At 58.1% G+C, this 23,641-nt stretch overlaps 1 protein-coding gene across 1 annotated transcript in view; it reads left to right on the top strand.

The window, feature by feature from the left end:
* The window catches only part of LOC116964829 (carboxyl-terminal PDZ ligand of neuronal nitric oxide synthase protein-like), a 38,311-nt gene extending 15,263 nt beyond the window's left edge, over window positions 1-23,048 (top strand). Inside the window, exons 3-11 of the mRNA XM_042786963.1 lie at window positions 12,780-12,872; window positions 13,565-13,623; window positions 15,078-15,186; window positions 15,581-15,722; window positions 16,092-16,252; window positions 17,810-17,977; window positions 19,427-19,592; window positions 20,201-20,558; window positions 20,994-23,048. Coding sequence (XP_042642897.1) covers window positions 12,780-12,872; window positions 13,565-13,623; window positions 15,078-15,186; window positions 15,581-15,722; window positions 16,092-16,252; window positions 17,810-17,977; window positions 19,427-19,592; window positions 20,201-20,558; window positions 20,994-21,483 — 1,746 coding nt within the window. The 3' untranslated portion in view covers window positions 21,484-23,048. The remainder of the gene's footprint in view (window positions 1-12,779; window positions 12,873-13,564; window positions 13,624-15,077; window positions 15,187-15,580; window positions 15,723-16,091; window positions 16,253-17,809; window positions 17,978-19,426; window positions 19,593-20,200; window positions 20,559-20,993) is intronic.
* Window positions 23,049-23,641: the final 593 nt, after the last annotated feature.

The following is a 23,641-nucleotide window of genomic DNA, read 5'->3' as shown; positions in this document are numbered from 1 at the left end:
TGGAAATGACACAATTAGCATTGAATTTTCTTTGTCTTGTAGTAACAGTCTTGTTTCCACATTTGAATAAGATTTTTATGGACAATTTGATGAAAACCCAGAGACCTTCCTTTAGATTTAGGGGTTGCCAGAGAAAAGGGTTACTATGGTCTATTGGCAATTTTATTACTGTTCAGTAATTTCTACCCAAGGACCACTTGGTGAGAAGCAACATGCCAGCCGTGTTGTGCCTGGTTCTGCTCAGATCTTCACATCTGGGTGTGACTGATGTCTGCCCAGCCTGTCAGGAGAGGGGTGAGCTCCTTTCTGCCTTTGCTTTTGCCATATTCCAGAAATGCACATGATACAAGAGCTCTTGGGCAGATTTCAAAGGACATTTGTGCCCTGCACATTGTTCAGAACAACCAAGATTCCTCCTGAAGTCAATGGGAATTGTGTACTTTAGAAAAATCCCTCTTAATAGCTGCATCTAAACATTGGACCCAACTCTGCTGATTTGACTAAGGAGTCAGGATCTTTCAGTACTGCACACCAAGTCTTTACTAATAGACCTTACACACACAGTCCCTGTGGCTCTACGGTGACTGGGCCCCTCCAAGCTCAGTGGCCTGTTCCTGGCTGGAATTGCTGTACTGTTGGTGCTCTCAGATGCAGACACATCCCTTCTGTGCAGCACTTGGAGGCTAAGTCACTGGGCTTTCTGTAAGAGATGTTCTCAAGTGAAACTGTTGGAGATCGATAGTACTAACAGCTACACAGGAAAAGTCTCCTTTTCTGGAAGTAAAGCAGATTATTTCAGTCCCTGACTGCCATAGACCAGTACATAGCAGAGCTATTAATGGAAGTTGCTGGCACTGAGAAGTAGAAAGGTTCAGCTGCACCCAGGGCTTGAGCTAACCAAGAGCTCTCTGCCATGAAAGAGAATGAAGCCTGATTGCACCTAGCAAACGAGGGATGAAACCTGGTCTGCACATAGCAGCTAGGCAGCTCAGCATCCCTCCCATTTTCATTCTGGTCTGGTTTGTAATCTAGTGCTGTTTCGGAATGCAAATGAAGATCAAGTCTTCACTCTAGCTTGAATTCTGCTTGCTCAAAGATAGAGGTGCCAAGTCCAGCTTCCTACCTCTGCTGTAGATGTGCAAGAAAAATGCTAATTTCCCTAGTAGGTGGCTAGGAGAAACCACAAGACACAGAGCTGGAGGACAGCACCCGAGATGCATATGGTGTGTGATAGCAAGTTAGAAGCCAGGAGATAGTCCCTCCCTGCAGCATTTACCAAAAGCAGGTGTTAGTCATGCAGATGTAGCTTCTCCAGATTTGCAACAGCAAACTAGATTCCTCCTTCTCCTTTGGATAAGCATCCACCCCGGGGTGGACATGCTCAGCATCACTCTCCCCCACACCCTGAAGTCACAGAGGCTTTAAGGAAGCGGCTGCAGCCACTGGGTTTCTCCTGGCTGCAGAGCAGCACGGGTGCTGGAGGTGGAGAACCGCAGTAGGTCACACCTGGGTCTCCGGGGAGCAGGACCTGCTTGACTTCGTTACTGGTTTCAACACGTGGGCCTTCCTTCTGCACCTCGGCCTCACCTGCCTGCGCTGAGCCCCAGGAGCCCTGCTGCTTCCTCCCCATCCCCGCACGCGGAGCGTGGCTCGCCCAGCCTCCCTCTCTCACTGCCTTTGCCTCTGCTTTGCCATCCTCCTTCGCTTGGACTACCTACACCAAAATAGCATCATTACATAAATGCGAAAGGAAGCGTTGCATTACTTCGAGGCCTGCCATCCTGGCGCCTGCCTTTGCCAGAGCCTCGGCATGGCAGCAGGATTAGGATTTCTCCCGTCTCCGCAGTGCCGGTGGGAGCCCCTGCCCCGGCCCCCATTAAGCACCCCTGGGACCCCCACCCCACGCACTGCAGCTCCCTCCACCCCCACGGCTGCACCGTGGTGGGTCCGGCTCCCATGGCCATAGACTGCTCGTGGTCTGTGTGGGTGCTCTGCTCCCTGAAGGACAGCTGTCACAAACGCACCTGTGAAGAACCACAGAAGAAGTAAAAATTGGCTTTCGATTCTTATTCTCTCTCCAAACAAACACCAGTTCCCAGAGACAGGGCGAAGCAGTCCTGCTAATCACCCTTATCCCATCTCCCCTGCCAGCTCCTCTTTTCCCTCTCTGCACCTTTCAGCTCCAATACCACGAAGCAAGCAAGGAGCATCCCCTGCTGCTGGGCTCACCGCTCGCTGCTGGGCCGCTGCGTTAGCGACCTGTCAGGCTCGCCGGCAGTGCTGCAAGGGGACCAAACGTACAAAAGGGATTTTGGAGCGAGCAGCAGAAGTCCTCAGTTGCTCCCTGCTCACGTCTATGTAGGAGCAGTATCTGGTGGCCTGGCCCTGCTGACTGGGTGCTGAGTAGCTGTCACAGAGAGGACTGGCTGTAACCAGAACAACTGAATGGATGAGGTAGAAGATGAACATCCTTGCTTGGTGGATGAGAAACCAAGGCACAGAATACTCCGTTACCTTCCCACAGCCACGTAGGGGGTCTGAGGTTATTTCATGGAGCTCTGAGCCTGCCACAGAGTCCTGGCTCCTGCTCTTCTGAGCTTTGTTGTTTGAACATTGATGAACAAGGTTTAAAACAATTTAATCATCTAACTTGCCTCTCGTCCTACATACCAGACTGGAGGGCAACTAGGATATGAAACCTTATGCATACAAAACCAGGACCTTCTCTGCAGGGCCTCATGAAACTGATGTTTATAGGGAAATACAGAATTACTTGAAGGTATCGCAGTGTATAATTGCGGTTTCACTTCTAAGGGTTATTTCAGGTGAATCTGACCTGCTTCTAATGAAATTAGCACTTTTTATCTGCAGTAACCTAGCAGCTCTTTGAGGTAGGGATCATTTTCATGTCCATGTGCAATCAGTGCCTGGTACATGAGACTGTTGGGGTGGGGTCCCAAGACACTACTTCATTACTGAAACTAATTAATCATCCAGAGCACTGCGGACGGAAAAGGTAATTTGTTTTCTCCTGCAAAATGAATAGAGGTAGGGAGGAAAATAAAACCCAGCTTCCCTGTGAGCAGGGGTTGGCCTGCCCTGGTGAGACAAGGACTGAAGGGCTGTGTGTGGGAAAGCTCCTTATTAAACCTGGGGACAGCGGGGGGTTCCTGGAAGTGACAGTCACACAATGGTGCTTTTGTCAGAGAGGCACCAAAGGCCAGATGATGTCACCTTGCGCTGGGCTGCGAGGCTGCTTGTGCCTCGTGGGATGGAGCTCAGCAGTATCGCAGTATCTCCTTAACAGGGAAGAGGCAATGGAAAGGCTGCTTTTAACCCACCCTTTTTTAAAAAGCAGATGAAGCTTTGTTCCAGAACAGTCTGCTTGTTTTCAGAGGTGGAAAAGACTAATTAAAGAGCCACTACTGGTCTCCCCACCAGCTCCCATCACCTGCAGGAGCTCTGCTCTCCCCCTTGGGTGTAACTCTGACCACTTCTTGCTCCACATCCTTTTGACTGGCTCAGAGGAATGTATAGACTCCAGCCCTGTCCTTTGCCATCTTACCTTTAGGTGGAAAGGTCAAGCTATCCTTAAAGGCTGCGTGAGATTCGAACAATCTGAGACCTCCCAAGGATAAGATCTGTTCAAGATGGGGAGAAGGGCGATGAAGAGGAAGGCCTGTATTAACATGCCCATCTGAATGCTTTGCGGGGCCTCAGAAGGCAAAGGAGACCTGGATAAAAGGCAGCTCTTTGCCCTGCCTCCCCCTTATCTGGCCAACCTTCATCTGCTGCAGCCAGAGGCAGGATCCTCACAGCCTCCTGCCTGCAGGTCAGGCAGCACCACTGGCTGCCCTGTCCAAGCCCCAGCAGCCTCTTTCCCAAATCGAGGGGTGAGATGAAGTTCTTAAAGGTTTAATGACCTAACTGAAGCACAACCCACAGCAAGTCCTCCTAGAAACCTGCGTTTCCCAGGCCATCTGGTACAACTGATGAATCCCACCCTCCCGAGCAGGGGAACATCAGGCAGATCTTTACCTGCACCTTGCTGCAGGGGAGCAGACCTCAGTTCCTACTGATAAAAGTAGGTTCCTGCTTGTGTTTCTCCATCCTCACACTCAGGAGCAGTTTAGTGGGTTTTTTCTCCAAATCCATCTACATTGTAAACAGTCAGAGAGAGCACTGCTCAAGCCCGCAGGGTGCAGCAGGGTCCTGAGCTGCTCCATAGGCAGATGTGGAGTGGCCATGGGGACCACAACCCCACTGGGGATCACAGGTTCATACATGCCGTGCAGTGGGGATGTGTAATCCTCACCATGAGTGGGTGCTGGAAACTCCTGATTTCAGCTCTCTGCTCTGCCTTCACTTGCCAGGTGAACTCTTGATGGAGAAGCCAGCCTCAGCTTCCCATGCTGGGACTCTGGCTAAGATCTGCACACCTCAGGGAAAAGCTACAGTTCACAATTCACGTCTGTGAAAGAATTTGGAGCGTGGAAAGCTCTGTTCAGGGAAGGCCTTCAGATTAGTCAGCTCCCAGTGCGTCTAGTTTTGAATATTTATGTGAGCAGAAAATTGTCAGGCATGTTTTGCCAAGCTGTACAGCTCCTTTCCTGAAAGGAACAGTTTTCCCATAACAGTGCTTGGAGTCTTGTTTACCTCAGCCTCTCCAGGAACCCTCACTCCACCAAGGCGACAGGCAGGAGTCTCGGATGATGGCCCGCAGGGTGTCTGCAAGGGGACGTAGAAGGCACGCAAGCTGTTTTGACTGAAGCAACCTGTCAGTGCTTTATTTCAGTGCAACCAGAGCCTTAAAGCTGTTTTGGGGAAGGAGTGTCCAGAGAGCCTGGAGCCACAGGTTGCTCTCCTGTTATCCACAAACTGCTTCTCTGCGGCTTCCAAAAGCCTGGCAGGAGGGTGACACTTGGCACTGCTTCCTAAGGGATTATTTTTTTCCCCTTAGACCTTAAGTACTGTTGTGGCTTCACTCACACACATCACCCCAGAGCATCTCCAAAGCCAGAACAGGAGTTAGCAGGAGGCAGACAGGGCAGGCGTGCCCAGCATTCCTGCTGTTGCCTCTTCCAGAAGCCTCTGACCCCTAAAGGGCATCCTATAAAGGGAGACAGAAAACACCTGCATCTCTGCAGAGAGCTGAAACACAGCCAGAACCAGGACAAGGAGTACTGGACCAAGCCCATATGCCCTTTTCTATTTACAGGCAACTTCCAAGAAGCCACTTTCGGAGCTGCAGTTGTGAACTAAGTCAGGAACAGGCTAAAAACAGCTTAACTGCCCTCATGCTGGCTGAGGGGTTGTGGGGCAGAGGTCCAACAAGACCTGCAGATTAGACCAATTAAAATAGTGCTGACAGTGCCAAACAGGCGAATCCAGAGATGCAAATATTTTCCTAGCTTAATTCAAGTTTTTGCAATTTCCTCCACTGCCTTTCATCCCTCCTCCCCCCTCAATCCACAGCACCGCTCAGCTCTAGCTGCAGTGAGGGGCTGACCACCAAGTTTGGACATCACTGAAGGGTTTGGCAAACAGACCCCTCGTTAGTGAGGGGCTTGTGCACGCCCGTGTACCAAGGCAGCTGCGACAGGCCACGCACTGCCCTGGCATCAGGGAGCAGCAAGGGTGGCTTTGCTCCCTCGCCGAGGTGGAGCGGGAAGCCAACCACGACACCATGACTGGCAGGGCAGGGGTCTGGCCAGGCAGGGCCCCATCCCATCGTACCTGAGCAAGATGAGCAGAGCTGGTAGGACTCAGGTTCAGCCAAGAGTCCAGCTCATCAGGCAGGTCCACGGTGAGCCAGATCTGAGGCCAAGCTGAGAAGTCAGTCTTCAGGTTGAGGATCAGCAGGTCCATAGCCAGGCGTGGCTGCGGCTGAGCTGGAGACCAACACTCCTACACTGGAGCTCAAGGAAGGATTGGAGGCCCAGACCTGAGCTTAAATGGCCCTGTGCCTGTGGGTGTGGGTCTCAGGTGAGGCTGGTCAGGACCGTTAACACCTACTCACAGCTAGTCACTGTGAAGTGGCCAGAGTGAGAAGAGCCAGAGGTGTCAGCACAGCTCACTGTGAGATGGTCCCAGCGAGGCAGCTGGGCTCAGTGGGAGGCTTTGGAGCAGGAGGGCTGTCCTCCAGCTAGAGCTACGTGCTGGGACTCCACAATCCTGGAGTCCGACCCCTACCCCTTGGCCAGCCTACGAGTACCTCTGCTTCCACTTCCCGGCTCTCAAAGAGCAGTCACCTGTCAGCCTGACCAAGCCAGGGTCGGGAAGCAGATGATTTCCATGTACCTTAGATGTGGTCTGCTGGGGAGATTTTGAGCACATAGGCTGGATTTTCCCATTAATCCTTTCCTCACAGCTATGGGACAAGTTGTCTCCAGCTCCTGTACCTGAGCAGCATCTGCAGATCCATCACGCGCAGGGCACCAGCTCCAGGCTGGCCGCCGCAACCCCATCAATAAATCATCTGTGGCTAGTCTGTCCCGTGGTGCTTTTCTTGCCAAGACTAATCAAAGCTTAGTCTGTAAGCAGGTCTCTGCAGCTCAGGCTGCAGCCAGGGCCATCGGCATTGCCAGGTGGGTTGCGTGGAGACTGAGCCTGTGGTTTAGGTAGAGTCCTGGGGAAGGAGCGTATGGAGCTCTGCAGGGACAGTGTGCTGTGCCAGGGACCCTGCTCCTGCTGCCCACATCTCCGGGGGGTTTATCTTCGTGAACTGCTGGGCAGGAAAGGACCAATGCGCCTGAGTCCTGGGGAGGAGACCTGGTGTTGGGACCTTCTGATGGATGATCACTGGGGGCCTGAACCCCGTGGATGGTGCTAAGAGGGGAGAATGCTCGATGGCAGTCACCAGAAGTTGCACTTGAATTAGAAAGGGGATAGAGAGGGTTACACTCAAATGTGCAAACTCAGCCCTTGGCCAGCCAGGTCCCGAGAGGAATTGGAAAAGGAGAGAAGGGGATCGGTGGGCCTGTAGCCACGCGGGGCCCTGACCCGAGGTCTGGCACAGAAGCATGCACAGATAGCTGCTCCCCACAAACGAGCTGAAGCCACATCCCAGCACCCCAGCCCCAACTCCAGGGCTGGAGCACAAACCTGCAAACGCTGTCCTGCACCATCGAACTCCAAATCCTGCTTGGCTCTGCAGGCAGCGACACCACAGCCAAAGCACAGAACTAGGAAGAAACAAATAAATCCTGTGTGATGAACTGTGTTCACATTTCCTTGCTGACCCTCCAGGGACCTACCCAGAAACCCAGCAGGGCTCTGATAGCTCCTCGGCCCCCTTCAGCTCGCTGTGTGGGGAGCAGTCTGCGGTATCTGCAGAGAATTTGTTGGATGGTGGAAGGAGCTAATTTAAATGAGAAAAAAAGACTTTGGGTATGTTGCCAGCATTCTCCTTGCCTATTGTACTCCCCCCTTCGGTTTCTGCTTTCCACTGAACAGTTTTATGTTTCCAAGGATCATAAATTCTCATTTTTCCACCGGGCAGGAGGTGCACTCCTGGACTCCACCGCTTCCTGCGTCGCTTTTGTGTCCATGTTGCCCAGTTACTGCAGCACAGACCCAGACTATGCCCGGCCGCATTCACCCCGGCCGCGTCCCCGGGAGCGTGCGCCCCGCCACCGGGCACTGGGAGTTCATAGGATTCAGAGGAACAAAGGAAAGGCCCTACCCCAGCCGTTTCCAGGCGGAGGCCGCGAGGGAGCGGCTGGGGCTGAGCGGTGGAAGCGGGGCTGGCGCGGGAAGGTGTGATGTGATGGGGAAGGGGCCGCGGTGACTCGGGCTGGGGGGGTGGGACTGGTGGCTGGAGCGCAGCCTGCGGTCCAAAGGGTATGGGAACTGACACGGCTCGTTTTGTCAGCCCCGAGGCGGCACGCCGCGCTCGGCTCAGCTGCCCTGGCTGGGAGAAGAGCTCGGGAGTTTTCTGTAGCACCAGTTCCAAGGGGCAGCACTCCCAAGCATCAGTAATTCAAACAACAGTCGAGATAACGCCGTGTCCTCGTGCTGGGTGGGTCAGTTCGGTTTGAAACCAGTAACGTTCCTGAGCTTGAAATGCTTGGGTTCGGCAGGGCTTTCATTCCTAACCCGGCGCTGGTGTGGTGCGGGAGGGGAGGATGCGGGTGCCAGCCCGGGAGCGCGGGCAGGGACCGGCGGGTCCTGCCGGGGTGCCGGTCGGTCGGGGGGCAGAGCCGGGCAGATCTCCCCCCTCCTCATTGCCATGCTCCCTGTGTCCGCCTGGCAGGCGAGGTTGGGGAAGGGGCTGGGAGTGCTTATTGTCGTGGGGTTGTTTATGGACACATAGATCCTGCAGCCTGCCAGGCCGGGCCGGGGCGAGGGGAGGCTATGGGCTGGCTGGAGAATCTCCAGCTGCAGGAAGAAGTCATCCATTTCCAAGCCCGTGGCATCTTCCTTTGGGCATGCAAACAAAGTATATACCCAGCAGCAATTAGGAGTGCTGAGGTACTCCTATTTCAAAATCCTGGAGAGCCTCTGCTTTGATTTCCCTTAATACCACCTGGGCTGCGCAGCAGCAAACACCGTCCGAACCATGGCAGGGAGCATGTCCTGGCTCTGCCTGCTCTCTCAAGTGTAGTCCTTCTGCGCTTTGTTAATGGGGAAGATGCGTTTTTTGGAAACAGAGGCTGCCTCTAGGACTTGCAAACTATTTTATGACAGTTTTCATTTGCATAATGAAGGCCCTGATACCTTCAGTAATTAATCACATTAAGAATTGCTTCCTTGAATAACTCTATTCATGCAAGTTGTTCTTAGTGCTGGAAACTGCATATGATTTCCAATGTGCATTAGCCCATCTCTTTCATCAGCAGATGGAAGCTGGTAACTGCATGTGTAATTTATATCTGCTTGGGTGGAATTATCAGATGAAATATGCATTACACGGCACCATTAACATTTCTAGTCATACAGTCTTTCGCTCTTGGGTAAGTTAATATTACATACCAACAGTGTGTAGGACCATATAAAAGGCAAGGACTCGAACATGGGGATTTAAAAGCAGAAATGGAAAGTGTTCTAGGTCAGACACATCAGAAATAGAATTAATGAAGCTGCTAAATTAAATGAGATGCATTGCCCTTTTTTGACCTGCATGTTTTTATAAAATGTCCCATCTTGTCTCCGTAGCTAAGAAAGCTTCCAGGCTCGCCTGCCGAATCGCCACTTGTAAGAGCAACTCCAGATCCTTTAACATCCGGAAAGCTTTCCCCCATAGGATAGCACAAGCAGCAGGAAAATAACGATTGAATCTCAGGAGGCAGCAGAGAAGATGAGCACTGCTGTGTGGGTTTGGATTTGTCAGTAACCTTGACAAATTCTGAAAAAAAAAAAAAATAAAATCACATCAATTCAATAGTAAGAAAACAAAAAATCAGTGACTAGACTTTGCTCTCTGACGACAGTGCCAGGTCAGCCAGGAGCCTAGTGCTCAGATGGATGTTGGTTTATGTGTGAACATTTTTATAAGAGATAAAGTCTGCTATCTCAGAGTGCATTTTCACATGTGCCTTTTTGTCCTTATATAAATCACAGTTAATTAAAATACTGATTCCTGCTTGATAGGAAGCAATTAAAAGCCCGAAGCTGTATCCCATCTGCCTCTTCTGTGTAGAGATGGAGAGAGAGTCCAATCCAAGCTGGTGCGGCGTGGGCTGGCGGGGCTTTCGCCCAGCCCGGCTCTCGGGAGCACGGTGCTCTCGCCCAGCTGCTCCGCACGCTGAGTCGGGGCCAGGCCATCCTACGGCTCCTGCTGCTTGAGGGTTTTCACCCTTCAGAAAGGATTTTGAGGCCCGGTGAGTTTGAACTGTTTCCAGGCCAAGCTAATTCTGCCCGTGGCTGGGACGCTGGCAGCTCGGCGGTGGGGAGCGCGCCTCGGCCGTGCGCAGGTGCGAGGACGAGGGTGCAGCCCCACGGCACAAGCTGCAGCCGCCACGAGCTGCACGGGGCGAGCAGGGCAGGCAAACTCACCGGCCTCCTGCCCCGCTGACGCTGCTGTGGCAGAGGGTCACATCCTGAGCAGAGCCTGAGGATGCTGCCTGCAGATTGCGAGGGTGGAAAACTGCTTCAGGCGCCGTGTGTGGGGCATGCGTGCCGCTGGGGCAGGGGAGAGGCTCCGAGCTCTGCTCCCGCCTGCCCCGTGTGCCTCCCCCCAGCCCCGGCCATCCCAGCATGGCTCGGCGGCTCAGCACCGGCTGGATGGCTCTGCTCGGGGCCGAAGCCCTGTACCTGTCCCGAAGTCAGGCTGGGACGGTGCGGGGCGGTCGCTGACTGGAGTCCCCTGGGTTTGCAGAGACTTGCCATCACTCCTGGCAGCACCCGGAGCCGCGCTGGTGCTGCTCCCGATTGTTCATTTCTGTCCGAGAGAGAAAGAAAAAGCATCTCTGCAAAATCCAGACTTGGACTTTGCTTAAAGCCTTTGAGTAAAGAGCCTTGTTTGAATGTAATTGCACCCCTGTTGCTACAAGGGGAAAATACACTGTATTGCGCTCTCTTTCTTGGAAAGCTCAGCTAGTATTTTCCCAGCCATTTGTGTATAAAGAAAGATAAATAGCTCTTTAGCGGGCAGAACAATCTATCCCGGTTTTATTGACATTCATGCAAGCAGACAAGGAGAAACAGTTTGGCAGTGCTGAGCGTAGGGGAGGGGGAAGCTGCAGCCCGGCGGAGCGGGGAGCACCCGGCGAGGCTGGGGGTGCCGGGGCACCCGGGGGCTGCGCGGGCGGAGGGAGGGAGGGAGAAGCCCTCCCGGGTGCTGAGCCCGGCTGCCTGGCCCCGGCCCCACGGATGTGTGCATCTCCCGTGGGTCCCCCCAGTCTGCAGGAGGCCCTCGCCACCTCACTCATCATTTCACTCCTCCCTATAAATAAAAAACGCGTACAGCAAATTTAGCTCTGGCTTCACACACAATGGTGCTATAGATAGATTTTTAAAGAGCTTGTCTCAGAGTAATAATTCATGGGGAGATCAAAAGGCTATGGTTTAATCTGGGATCTGTCTGATACCATAAACCTTGCAGAGTATTACGAATTCAGTGAGCAGCATCAAAAGCCTGATAAACATGAAAGCCACCCAATTTTTTGCCTGTAAGGCTGGCGTGGCTTACAGCGGGTGCTGAGGAGCTGGAAAGATGCGTATCTCCTCTGCGGTGCTTGGGTGCCACACACAGAGTCCTCCAACTTCAGGCTCCTGAAAGAGGTGCCTGGACTCCCTTAACATCGCAGTTGCTACCTGCAGCCCCGCCGACTGTATAAAGAGATAAGATTTCTAATTACATGTCTAATTACACAGTGTAGGTAGGCTTCAGGCTGCGCTCCGCCGCTCGGCATCGCCTTGTCCTCCGTGGCTACGGATCACGCCGGCTGCGTTGATTCTCCGGCGCGATGTGGCGAGAGGCGTCCCCGGAGATGGGGGGAGGCTGGCGGTGGGGCAGAGGCACCCCCAGTCCCCGTCAGCCAGGCACGGCGTGCCCGGGAAGGCTCGGGGTGGCACGGTGCTCGCCAGCGAGGTGGCTGGCTGTCCTCGGAGGGGGCCGGGACACCGCAGAGGGGGGCTGCATCACCCTGGCCCCTTAGCAGGGAAAGCTTGCAAGCGGCTTCCGATTTGACAGACCGATGGCAGATAAAGCCAGAGCCCTGCACAGCCTGTGTTCTGGTAGTCGATACCCAAGAGCACGTGGAGAGAGCCAGGAGCCGTCGGGGAGCGAGGGCAGAGCAGGGGCAGGGCGGGGAGAGGCTCGGCCACGCTCGCACACATCCGCAGTGGTGTCCCCGTGATGTCCCCTCTGCCGAGTCCCAGCTCCATTACAGCACCTGTTAGGTTATTAAAAGAAGGGATTTGTAACCTCTGCTTTCCAGCTGTGGTAACCGTGCATTGAGCTAATCCAAAGGATTTATTTTTCAATAGCTGCACTGCCAGTAGTGGATGTGCTGATTTAAGTTGAGGAACTGGCCCAGGAAAGCTGGATTTCAGATCGGGACTGTGAAATACACGGGGTATCAAAATGCTGTATTTGGAAGCCAAAAATAGTGCCTAAAATGGGGCCAGTAAGGATCAGTGCTATAAACACAGGTCTGCAGCGTGGAAGGGCTCTGCCATGCTGCTAGCTGTCAGCAAAAGCAACATTTAAAAGCCGGCAGTTTAATTTTTCACACAAATGGAGGTGAGTTCAAGCTGCAGACACCTGCAGCTGAGGAGCTGGGTTTTTCTCCAGAGATACCGAGCCCACTGAGGTTAATGTGATTATGCAAATGACTGAGGTATAATTACATTACTGCCACCCATCTGGCCCTCCCTGCAATTCACGAGTGATTTTATATTCCCCACGCACTGCAGTGCTGACATACAAGGGCACTGGCGATGCCATAAATCACTGCTTGGTTTTTGCTGCAAGTCCCATCTCCCCATCCAGCCTCTGGTGCAGAGTCCTGCTGGGTGAGGCATGGCCAACGCATCAGGAAAGTTCTTCCCGGATCCGAATTAACAGTCTCTGGATGTAGTCCAGAGGATCAAGCTCCTCTTGTCCTCTCCCAAGGGACGCTCCTGACAAAGGCAGGATCCTGCCCGGCATCCCAGCTACGGCAGCAGGTCCTTCCCAACGTGGGTTTTCTTAGGATAAAACAAATTCCCACTTCCCTCAGCAGTTGGGATTAAACATAGAACTGTCATTTTCATGTAAAACACTAATACCACACACTGGCCCAAGTAGCCCCCAATACTACCTCTCTTCTAACCTGTGTTTTTCTTCCCATCAGTATGAATTCAAAGCCAAGAACATTAAGAAGAAGAAAGTGAGCATTATAGTGTCCGTGGATGGGGTGAAGGTGATTCTGCGCAAGAAGCAGAAGGTGAGACTTCTCCAGCCCAGCTGGGGCACTCGGGGCCAGAGCACCTGGGATGTTGGCTTTGACCATGTCTGGATATTGCTGCTGCGCAGGATAGCCGCACTTCTACCAAAACTGGCCTTTTCTTAAAAAACACCCAGAACTTTCACAAGAAAACACTCAATTTTTCATCAAACTACTAACAAAACCTTGCTGAAAAAAGAGTGGGAAAATTACACTGTGGGAAGAGTTGTTGTTTTTTTTTTTCTATCAAAAAATGTCAAGCTTTCAGGAAATAGAGTTTCATTTTCTTGTTAATACCCGTAGGCTTTTTCCGTGCTGCCTGGGCCGAGCGCCCCTCAGCTCTTCACCCAGGCTGTGCTTCCCACCGAGCCGAGCCAGCAGCTCGATCCAGATCTCCTAAGCCCTAGCTCAGTCTTCTTCCCCAGAACGTGATACTCTTCTGCATGTTTGATGCTGTAAATTAATCTTAGGGGCCATTTTCAGCCCTGAGGGCTGTGATCAGATGACCAGATGTGATAAATGATTGGATAAATCTATTTTTACTCAAGATACCGATGAAAGAGCCATTGCTCATACAGTCAAACTGTAGCCTGGACTTTGGCTTGGGACAAACGCACCATTCTCCAAACCCACGAGCGTGGTGGAGTTTCATTTTTACCTGACTCACTCTAATTTTGTTTCTCTGCTTACAGAGAAAGGAGTGGACCTGGGATGAGAGTAAGATGGTGGTGATGCACGATCCCGTGTACAGGTACGCGGCAGGGGATTTACACCAGCGAGGTCTAGTCAGTCCTGAGCGGTGCGTATCCACCCTCCCGCTTGCTGAGTTACCTCCACCATGGCTGGATTTCCAAAGGACCATGAAAAATTAACGAGGCTGCAAAACCACCACCCATGGGGGATCCTTTTCATGCACTTTTGAGAGTGAGATGGACTGATCTAGCTTTGAAGCTGGCTCTGCTTTGAACACAGGGTTAGACTAGATGTCCCCCTTCAACCCAAATTACTCCCGGGTTCCGACTCTGAAGACAGGCTTCCCGCGGTTGTCCTTCAGAGCATGGCTCACCGTGTGCTTCTGAAGAAGGGCCTTACTCCAAGGTGTAAGTGCTTGCAGGGAATTAACCCGTACAGGACATGGTAAGGTAGCTTTGACTTTCTGTGGGATCTCAAACCGTTTTGGAGAGCACAGGCCTCACCCAGAGGTTTGCGCCGCATGTAAACCCACGGCCTCAGGAGCCATCAGGGCTTTCTCGGAGGCACCCCCAGCAATGGTGCGTAGCCTGCAGACACGGGTAAAAGCAGAGGTTGCTCCAGGCTGTCAGAACTGCCAAGGGAGTAAGCGTACCGCGGGCGAGTGCGAAGCCCACAGCCCCAAGGGCTGGGATCACCAGCGCTGGTTTTCTGGGTCATCAGAGCCCTTGGTGAGGAGATAAGGAGCGGAGGGCGTGCTGACGCCCTATCCGTGCCTACCTCTCACTTCTGGCGTGCTTTAAAGGTTATTACGAGATGTGGTACATCAGCAATAATTGCTCCCATTGCAAGGTCAACGCGAAAAAATTCCAATGACAGAAAAGAATAAAGGAAAAAAAAAAAAACATTTCAAGGATCCCTTTGGTTTCTCCTCTATTCAGAACCGAACACGCTTGTCACGTTTTTACCCAGTTAAATCAAACATATAAAAAGGTCTTTAAAAATGGTTTTGCAGCACAGGGAAGAGAAAGAGTCTGAAGAGGAGAGAGAGAAATCCTCCGAGTGTGTTCAGCATCCCTGCGAGAGGCATCTAGGGGACACTGGCTTTTGTGCTGTGCCACCTGCCCACGGTGGGTCCCCGGGCTGGCAGCACCGAGGCGGGCAGGACGTGTGCTGTGCCGCGCTGCAGCCCGGGCAGGGATTAATTGCTGGGGCTAAAAATAGCCACATGCTTTCCAATACTATAGTTTTTTTCTTTAGCTTTCCCACAGCATCTTTAAAAACCTTTTGCCTACTTTAGAAAGCAGAAGGTTTTCCAGCAAGCCAGAAACACTCTACATCTGTCACCTCCTGCCTTGAAAATTGCAGGAGGGGCCGTGCACCAGCACTGCCTCGTTCCTTCAGCCCTGGGTGCTGTGAGCCAGCCTGTCCTGGGGACACACGGGAGCCACCGAGGTTGTCGGGAGCAGAGACTCCTCTTGGGGTTTAATTCCCTTTGTCTCTCTCCCCCCCTAGAATCTTCTACGTGTCGCACGACTCACAAGACCTGAAAATATTTAGTTACATCGCAAGGGACGGCGCTAACAACTCCTTCAGGTGCAACGTCTTCAAATCGAAGAAGAAGGTAGGATGCTCCCAGGGCTACGACTGGGTCATCCCTGGGTGAGGGGTCTCCGAGGGACCTCGCGCCTCCCCGTGCAGGGGGTGAAACCACTGCTGGGTCCGAGGGTGGAGATCCCCGGGGAGAGACCCGAGGCAGCGCCAGTGCTGGATGTCCCCCCAAAAACCGTGCCTGGTGCCTGTCCCCTCCTGCCCAGCCCGGGGAAGAGCAGCGCAGGGCAGGTGGAGATAAGAGCACCCAGTTCCACGAGTGGGGGGCCGGGGGGGGGCGTGCCGTGTGTCAGCTCCGGCAGGCAGAGGTGGCAGCGGGGGGTTGGGGGGGGGGGGAAGGCTCCCGGTTGTCCCCTGGGCGATGCGGCAGCGGGGCTGAGCGGCCGCCCCCGGGGTTTGCTCGGCAGAGCCAGGCGATGCGGGTGGTGCGCACGGTGGGACAGGCCTTCGAGGTGTGCCACAAGCTGAGCCTGCAGCACGCCCTGCAGAACGCCGACGGGCAGGCGGACGGCGCCAGCGACAAGTCGGCCGAGGAGCAGGCGTTGGAAGGTGACACGCAGCCCCCTCCCTGGGGACCGTGGGCGCACCCCCTCCCTCAGCAGTGGCACCGGGGACGCTTTGGGGTGGGGGACTGCGAGGCGGCATGGCCTTTGTGGGCCAGCTCTTGTGACAGTGAGAGCTTCGGGACCCTCCAGGTGGGGGGGGCACAGGGAATCCGCCCTGCCTGCCCACTCGCCCTGGGCACCAGGGAGGCAGAGGCTGAGCCCCCCTTGCCCAACAGGCACCAGCCCCCTCCTCCTGCCCCTCCGCAGCACGCCGAGACGTGAATCAAGCCCTGGCCTTGTCCCTGAGCTGGCGATCCCGCAGTGGCGGGGGTGGGGGGGTGGGCTTGGGTTTATTTATCCATCTCGTTTGAAGTTCATCAGATAAAGGGCTCCAAGATCACAGATGCAGACGAGGTTGGCATCGACTCTGACAGCGTCTGTGTGTCCGAGAGGGGACCCGGAGAGCTGCCCGCTGCCAGGGGGGACCTCGGCACGCTGAAACCTGGGCCAGCCTCAAAGGATAAGAACTGCCAGGTAACGGGGGGGACAGTCCACGTGCTCTGCCACTGCTGGGGTCCCTCTGCTCAGGGTCACTGTATCACAGCTTGGTTTGGAGGGGCTTTCACAGAGACCCCATTGCAGACACCACCACCCCCCCCCGCCCCATTCCTGGGCTCCCTGCTCTTGCGGCCCCCGTGGCAGGACAGGGTGCTCAGCACCCAGTTTACCCGCAGCTAAGCTGTGTGCTGGGGCAGGGGGAGAGGGGAGAGCTGGGTGCGGGGCCGCGGCGCATGGCTGAGCTGGCTTCAAACGCAGCCCGGGAGAGCCCGCCGGTGCGGGCAGGGCAGAGCACAGCACGGAGGGGCTCTGCTGGAGCGGTCACCCAGCCCGAAAAAGAGAAGCGGGGCAGGACCCCGCTGCTGCAGCAGCCTCCACGTAACAGCTTGGAAACTAAGAGGAGGCATCTCTGGCCAGGCGACCATTTCCCCGCCGCGCAGGGTGGATTTTTGTGCCGCTCTGCAGCGGTCGCTCATCTGCCTGCCCCAGCAGCAACCCCCCCACCACCACCACCACCACCAGCTCCCCTCGCCCCCCAGATCCAGGGAGCAGCATCCCCCGACAGCGCAGGCACCCAGGACGCGGGCGGCGGTTTCGCCGTAATGAATAGCTGCTCTGCAGAGCTCCTCTGTGAGCGCTTCCCGGCGGCCTGAATGGCATCGCTTCATCTCACACAATCGCATCGCTTGCAGGGCCTGGCCGAAAACAGCTGCGGTGAAAAGCGCTCGGTGGGATTCATTTCCGTGGCTGGAAAGGCAGGGCTTTCCTTCGGGGTGCTGGAGCTGCCCGGGCAGGGCAGAGGAAAGGCAGCCCTGCAAGGGGAACCATCCTAAAACATCCCCCCACTGCCAGGGTGGGAGGCTGGCTGCCCGGGGGTGGGGGGGACACACGCTGCCCGGCTCTGGGCTGTGTGCTGAGCACCCCCCCCCCCCAGGTGCTACAGAGGGCCAGGGGAGCCACGTGCGGGACTAGCACCCGGTCCCCAGGGCACGTGAGGTGGCTGCCAGCTCGCCCACCCTGGGCTGAACCGGCAGCCCCCGGGGCTCGGGGGGGGGGGGGGGGCTCATGGCTGGGTCAGGAGCTGCTCTGAAATCGGTGAGTGCGTGCACCGCCCTTCACACATGGGGTGTCCCCAAGGGCCAGGACCCCTGCAGACGGTGGCCCTGACGCTGGACTGCTGCTGCTGCCACTGGTGAACGCTTCAGGCAGCAAGAAACTGCCCAGCCTGGGCAGCCTCCTCCTGGAGAAGGTAGTGGGGTATTTGGGTCACTCCCTGCCATCCCCTCTCCGGGGACTCGCCCTCCCTGTTTGGAGCTACAGCCAGGCACAAGCAATGCAGAGTCGCCCCAAAACACGCTCTCCCGGGGGGTCCCACGAGACATGCAGAGCCTGACACCCAGCCCAGGGCTGCCCCCCCCCTCAACAGTCGCACGGTGCCAGTGGGGAACTGGGCCCAGCGCCGTGGGGAACCACCATCCACATCCCACCCTGAGCTGGTCGGGCTGCTCACCCTTCCCCTCTCTTTGCCCCCAGGATGCCGAGAACTGCTCCCTCCACCCAGCCAGCTCCCAGCAGCTCCTCAGCCCCAGCAGCCCCTGCTCCCCGGCCTCCATCACCCCGCTGGCCTCCCAGCACTGCCTCCAGCTGCTCCAGCAGCAGCTCCTCCAGCAGCAGCAGCAGACGCAGGTGGCCGTGGCCCAGGTACGCGTCCCCCCGGCCGGGCTGGCCCCGGGGGGGGGCAGGAGCCCCGTGCCGGGGTGGGAGCGGTGCGGGGGGGGGGGGGGGGGCTCGCAGCACGGCTCGCAGCGTTAGTCACTGGCAGCACGGCTCGCAGCACGGCTCGCAGCACGGCTCGGCTGCCCCAGGCGCGGAGCCGGCCGCACACGTAACCCCGGGCCGCTCCCGCAGGGCCACCAGCACCCGTCCCCTCCCCCGTGCCTCGTCCCCCCCAAACCGGCATCGCAGCCGGCAGCCCGGTGCCCCACCTGGCTGGGCGCCTCCCCAACTCGTTTTATGTTACCTGGGGGGGGGGGGGGGGGGGGAACAGTCACAGTTCCTATCCCGCCCCCCCCCCCGTCCCCCTCCCGATGCAGCCGCCTCCCGCCGCTGGACCGGAGCGGGGGGGCGCGGCGGGGCCGGCAGGGGGCGCTCGAGGGCCGCTGAGCCCGGGGCGGCCGCTCCCGTCCCCCCCCCATCGCTCCATCACCTCGTGTCCCCCCCATCACTCCATCACCTCGTGTCCCCCTCCCATCGCTCCATCACCTCGTGTCCCCCCCCATCGCTCCATCACCTTGTGTCCCCCCCAATCGCTCCATCACCTCGTGTCCCCCCATTGCTCCATCACCTCGTGTCCCCCCCCCATCGCTCCATCACCTCGTGTGTCCCCCATTGCTCCATCACCTCGCCCCCCCATCACATCATCTCCCCTATCTCCCCGTGTCCCCCATCACCCCATCCCGCATTGCCCTGTCCCCCCATCACATCGCCCCATCCCACATCTCATCACCTCCCTTATCTCCCCATTCCCCCGTCTCATCTCCCCCATCCCCCTGTCCCACATCACCCCATCGCATCTCCCCTATCTCCCCATTCCCCCACTGCCTCGTCTCCCCCATCACTCCATCCCACATCGCCCTGTCCCCCCCATCACCCCATGTCCTGCATCGCCCTGCCCCCCCACATCGCCCCATCCCCTATTGCCCCATCCCACATCGCTCTGTCCCCCCATCACATCATCTCCCCTATCTCCCCATTCCTCCATCTCCTCATTTCCCCCTTCACCCTGTCCCACATCACCCCGTCCCCCCACTGCATCTCCCCTATCTCCCCATTCCTCCATCTCCTCATTTCCCCCTTCACCCTGTCCCACATCACCCCGTCCCCCCACTGCATCTCCCCTATCTCCCCATTCCCCCATCGCCTCATCTCCCCCATCACTCCATCCCACATCACCCTGTCCTGCATCTCCCCGTCCCCCCCATCACCCCATCTCCTGCATCGCCCTGTCCCCCTGCATCACCCCATCCCCCCCATCGCCCCATTCCTCCATCTCCCCATCCCACATCGCCCCATGTCCCACATCACCCCATCCTCCTCCATCACCCCATCCTGTCCCCCCCCCATCGATCCCCCCCATCGGTCCCCCCCCAGGTGCAGCTGCTGAAGGACCAACTGGCGGCCGAAACGGCGGCGCGGATCGAAGCGCAGGCCCGGGTGCGGCAGCTCCTGCTGACCAACCGTGACCTGCTGCAACACGTCTCCCTGCTGGTGCGGCAGCTGACGGTGCTGGAAGCCCGGGAGCAGCACCGGCAGCCGGGTGAGCGCAGAGGCCCCCGCGCCGGGGGGAAGCCGAGGGGCAGTGGCTCCTCCACACCCCGCCTCACCCCGGGGCGGGGGTTGTTTGGGTGCTGGGGTGCTCCCAGCACCATCCCTCCAGACCATCCCTGTACCCCTCACAGTCCCAGGGAGCCGCTGGGATGCTCCCAGCGCCATTCCAGCAGGCCCTGTGGGGGTTTCGGAGCATCTCCGCACCCCTTGGGGTCCTGGGAAGCAATTGGGGCGCTCCCAGTAGCATCCCAATAGGCTCGGGGAGGGGGGGCGGATTTGGAGCATCTCTAACATCCCTTGCAGTCCCAGGGAGCGGCTGGGATGCTCCTAGCACCAGCCTGCCAGGTTCTGGTGGGGCTTTGGAGCATCCCTGCACCCTCCGGGGTCCTGGGAAGCAGTTGCAGTGCTCCCAGCACCCTCCCTTCAGAGCATCTCTGCACCCGTCGTGGTCCCCAGGACCAGCTGGGGCGCCCCCAGTAGCATCCCAGCAGGCTCTGGGAGGCTTTGGAGCATCTCCGCGCCCCTCGGGATCCAGGGGAGCAGCTGGGTTGGGGGTCCCCCAACTCCTCACGCGCCCTTCGTCCCTCTTCTTGCCAGCTGACCGCTCCTTGCAAAGCCTGTCCCTGGCTCAGTCCCTCTCCCTGAACCTGAAGAACCATTACAGCCTGGACGTCCACCTGCCCTCCACCTCCACCCCCGCCAGCATCCTGGGCAGCCCCGTGGCCCCCGGCTCGCTGCCAGCCCTGGGCCCCGGCGACTCCTACCTCAACCTCGTCAGCCTGGAGAGGGGCGGCCGCCGCTACGGCAGCAAGGACGGGGACGAGTGCCTGGCTGTGCTGGAGGGGCAGGACGGGCTCAGCCGGCGCGTGGAGGGCTCCGAGGTCAGCGAAGTCGCTCTGCCCAACGGGAGCGGCCGGCAGAAGGCGGACGACATGGACAGAGGGGACGAGGACAGGTAGGACGTGCCACCTCTTGTCTCCCGCCGGCTGGAGCTCAGGAACACCCTGAGCAGACCCTCCCGCTCCCCGCTGCCGCCCCGGCCACGTTTCGGAGGCCTCGCGGCAGCAGGGGCTGGGGAGGAAGGGCTGTGTTCTGGGCGCTCTAGAACAAGGACAGGTAGCCCAGGGGCTGCGCGCCCACTCAGGTGCAAGCAGCCAGGGCAAGGGACCCACCGCGTCCCCCCGTGGGGGTCGCTGCCTGCCCTGCTCCTGTCCCCCTGCCGCAAAACGGCCGTTGCCGTGTCGCTTCAGCCCAGCTCCATTTGTAGGCGATGGGTTGTGCTGTTTGGACCCAGCAAAGGTCTTTTGGAGGGCCTGGGGCAGCCAGCCCAAGCCCCCCCGTGCAGGTAAGTACTTGCCCGTCACCTCCTCTCTCTGCTCTCGCTTCCCAGGCGGCAGCAGCCCATTCCCAAGCTCAACCCGCCACCGCCCATCCTACGCAAAAGGTCGAGCAAAACCTCCCCGAGCCTGGAAGCGGAGGTGAAGCTCGAGAGCGCTGCCCACATGAGCCTGCCCAGCCCTGGCGTCTCCAGCCTCACCAGCATCGCCGCCAGCTCGCTCACCCTCTTGGACCCCGAGGCAAGGACTCCTGCACGGAGCGCTGCCTCCAGCACGGAGCCCGTCCCTGCCGGGACCTGCCAGCGCGCTCTGGGCAAGGACTGGACTGGGGAGAGCGGGCACGTGTCCCCCCTGGCCAGCATCCGCGACCTGGCCGCCAGCGAGGCCACAGCCAAGGACTTGGCCGCCCTGGCCGGCCCCACGGACAGCACGCTGCCCTTCTCCCCCGCGGACGATACCTGCTTGCACATCAGCTTCTCCGAAGATGAACTACTTGAACCAGAGCTGGACACCTCCCTGGGACCCAGCAGGGTCCCCTCTTAGTGGGACTGCGGCAGGTGGCAGCTGGCTGGCAGGCAGTGCCAGCAGCTCCATCCACCAGCCCGTGCTGGGGTTGGGGGCCCAGGCTGGGAGGCAAGTCCCTTCGCTGTCGCCACCCCACGGAGCAGCTCCCCCCACCCCGTACGGGGCTGCCACGCAGGATTTGACCCGGCCAGCCCCTGCCCTCACTCTGCGCCAGCTCACACTGCCTTCCCGCTGTCCCGTCCCTGCTGGCACAGCCAGGGTGCTGCACGGGGTCCCGGCGCGGGCAGCTCTCTCTCGCACAACTCGCGTTTGTCACTACATCCCTTCCGTGGGCCAGGCGGCCGCAGGCAGCCCCACACCAGCCCCAGCCTTCCCACAGCAGACGGGTCCTTTTCCCAGCCCCTGGCAGGCAGCTCCGGAGGACGAGGAGCTGGCAGACAGCCCTGCTGAAGGCCAGGGCACGTTGGATGGGGATGGCGCTGGTTTGACTCACTCTGGGGAGGTTCCCACCCAGCCAGCGTTCCCCACGAGATGCTCCACGGCAGAAACACCCCCGGGGAGTTGCACAGCTGGAGCCCCCCGCCCCGGGCACGGTGCAGGGCTGTGAACACCCGGACACGAGGCTGCTGTCACTGACCCCCGTTCACGGTGGGTGCCAGGTTGCCGCCGCGCTGCCACGGGCCGGGTCTCTCCAGGCCACGCTGCACCCAGCCCAGCCCTGATTTTGGGGACAGCAGCCCCGCCGCCGTGTCCCCACAGGGTGAAGCCACCACTGCCTCCCTCCACAGGTGCCTTTTCCCACACCCCAGCACCCACTGCCCACCCAGCACCCCCCAGAGGCCACTAATCGGGTGCAGGGCCAGCCCTGGGAGCCCGCTGCTGGGGTGGGTGACCCCCCCCCCCCCCCAGAGAAAGGGTGCACCCCATGTCTTGGGGTCAGGGTGCGAGAGCCCTCCCGTGCGTATCCAAGCTGCTGGTGCCTGCAGGCAGGAGGCTGCTCCATCGTGCTGATTTTAGGGTGTTAGGATGTGGTTTGGGTTTGGTCTCGGAAGTGTGAGGGTCCTGGGATGAGTTAGGTTTAAGGAAGAAGCCCAGCTCTGGGCGAAGGGCCGAGGGGAGGCCCCAGCGGTGCCACGTCGTGTCCCCTTCAACCCCCAGCGGGTTTTGGGGAGAGACCCGAGGAGATGCTTTTCCACCTTGATTGTTTGTGAGAGGACATTGGGAAAGTGTTGGAGAGGTGAGATTGGGGAAGTGTCAATCAGAGATGGAGACTCAGAGCAGCCGCACTGCCCGCTCCCGGCGCAGCACTGCTCCCACGGGGAGGGGGGGGGGAAGATGGGGGGTGATGGGATTTGCACCCCAGAGCCAGCCACGGTGATGCCGGGAGGAGCCGGGTGGGGACTGGCAGCAGCACCACTGGTGTCTGGGCCTGGGGGTTTGTAAAGCTGGGGCTGGGCTGTCCCGTAGCGTGGTAGAGACAGACCAGCCCGTCCGTAGGAATAAAGTACTCCGTGGTTTGGTAACTGACTTTTAAAGGGGGGGGGGGGGGGGGGGAAATAAAAAAATAAAAGGTGTCTGATTTGCAGAGCGAGTGCTGTGGTCTCTGTCCCACTGGGGCCTGCGCACAGGGAGCCCCACGTCACACCGCTGCCCCCCCGGGTGCAGACTGGGGACCCCCCAGGATTCCCAAAGAAGAAAGATGGGAACGGAGGTTGCCCTGAGCCGCCAGCCGCTGCCCTGCACCCTCCCCATCCTACAGCCCCAGTTCAAACCAGAGGCAGCAGGAGGTCCTGTGTCCCCACCCACGCTGCCGCACGGGGCGGGGGGCAGGTTCCCCGGTCAGGGATGGGGCCCTTTTCCGATGCCAACCCCTTGCCCCGAGCTGCACGGCACCAAACGCTGCCTGCCACAGCCCCCGGGCAGGGCCCTGCTCCCCACGCAACCCCTTGGCCCTTTCTTTTCCCCATTTCTGCTCCCCCAAATAAATCCTGAGCCCAACCCGCAGGATGGGAGCACCGCGGGGGGAGACGGAGCCTGAGCAGGCGGCAAATCCCGACGCTGCGGGATGGGACGGGACCAGCCACGTGCCAGGGGTGCCGGGACCCCACAGGGGCTGCCCCCAGCCCAGAGGGGCGAGAGACCCCCCCCCACCCCCTGCAGCATCCTGACCCAGGCC

This window comes from Tyto alba, unplaced genomic scaffold, assembly GCF_018691265.1.
Source record: "Tyto alba isolate M040663 unplaced genomic scaffold, T.alba_DEE_v4.0 Super-Scaffold_11, whole genome shotgun sequence".
Classification (NCBI taxonomy): Eukaryota; Metazoa; Chordata; class Aves; order Strigiformes; family Tytonidae; genus Tyto; species Tyto alba.
The sequence above is the reverse complement of the archived record's forward strand: the minus strand, read 5'-3'. Positions and strand labels throughout refer to the sequence as shown.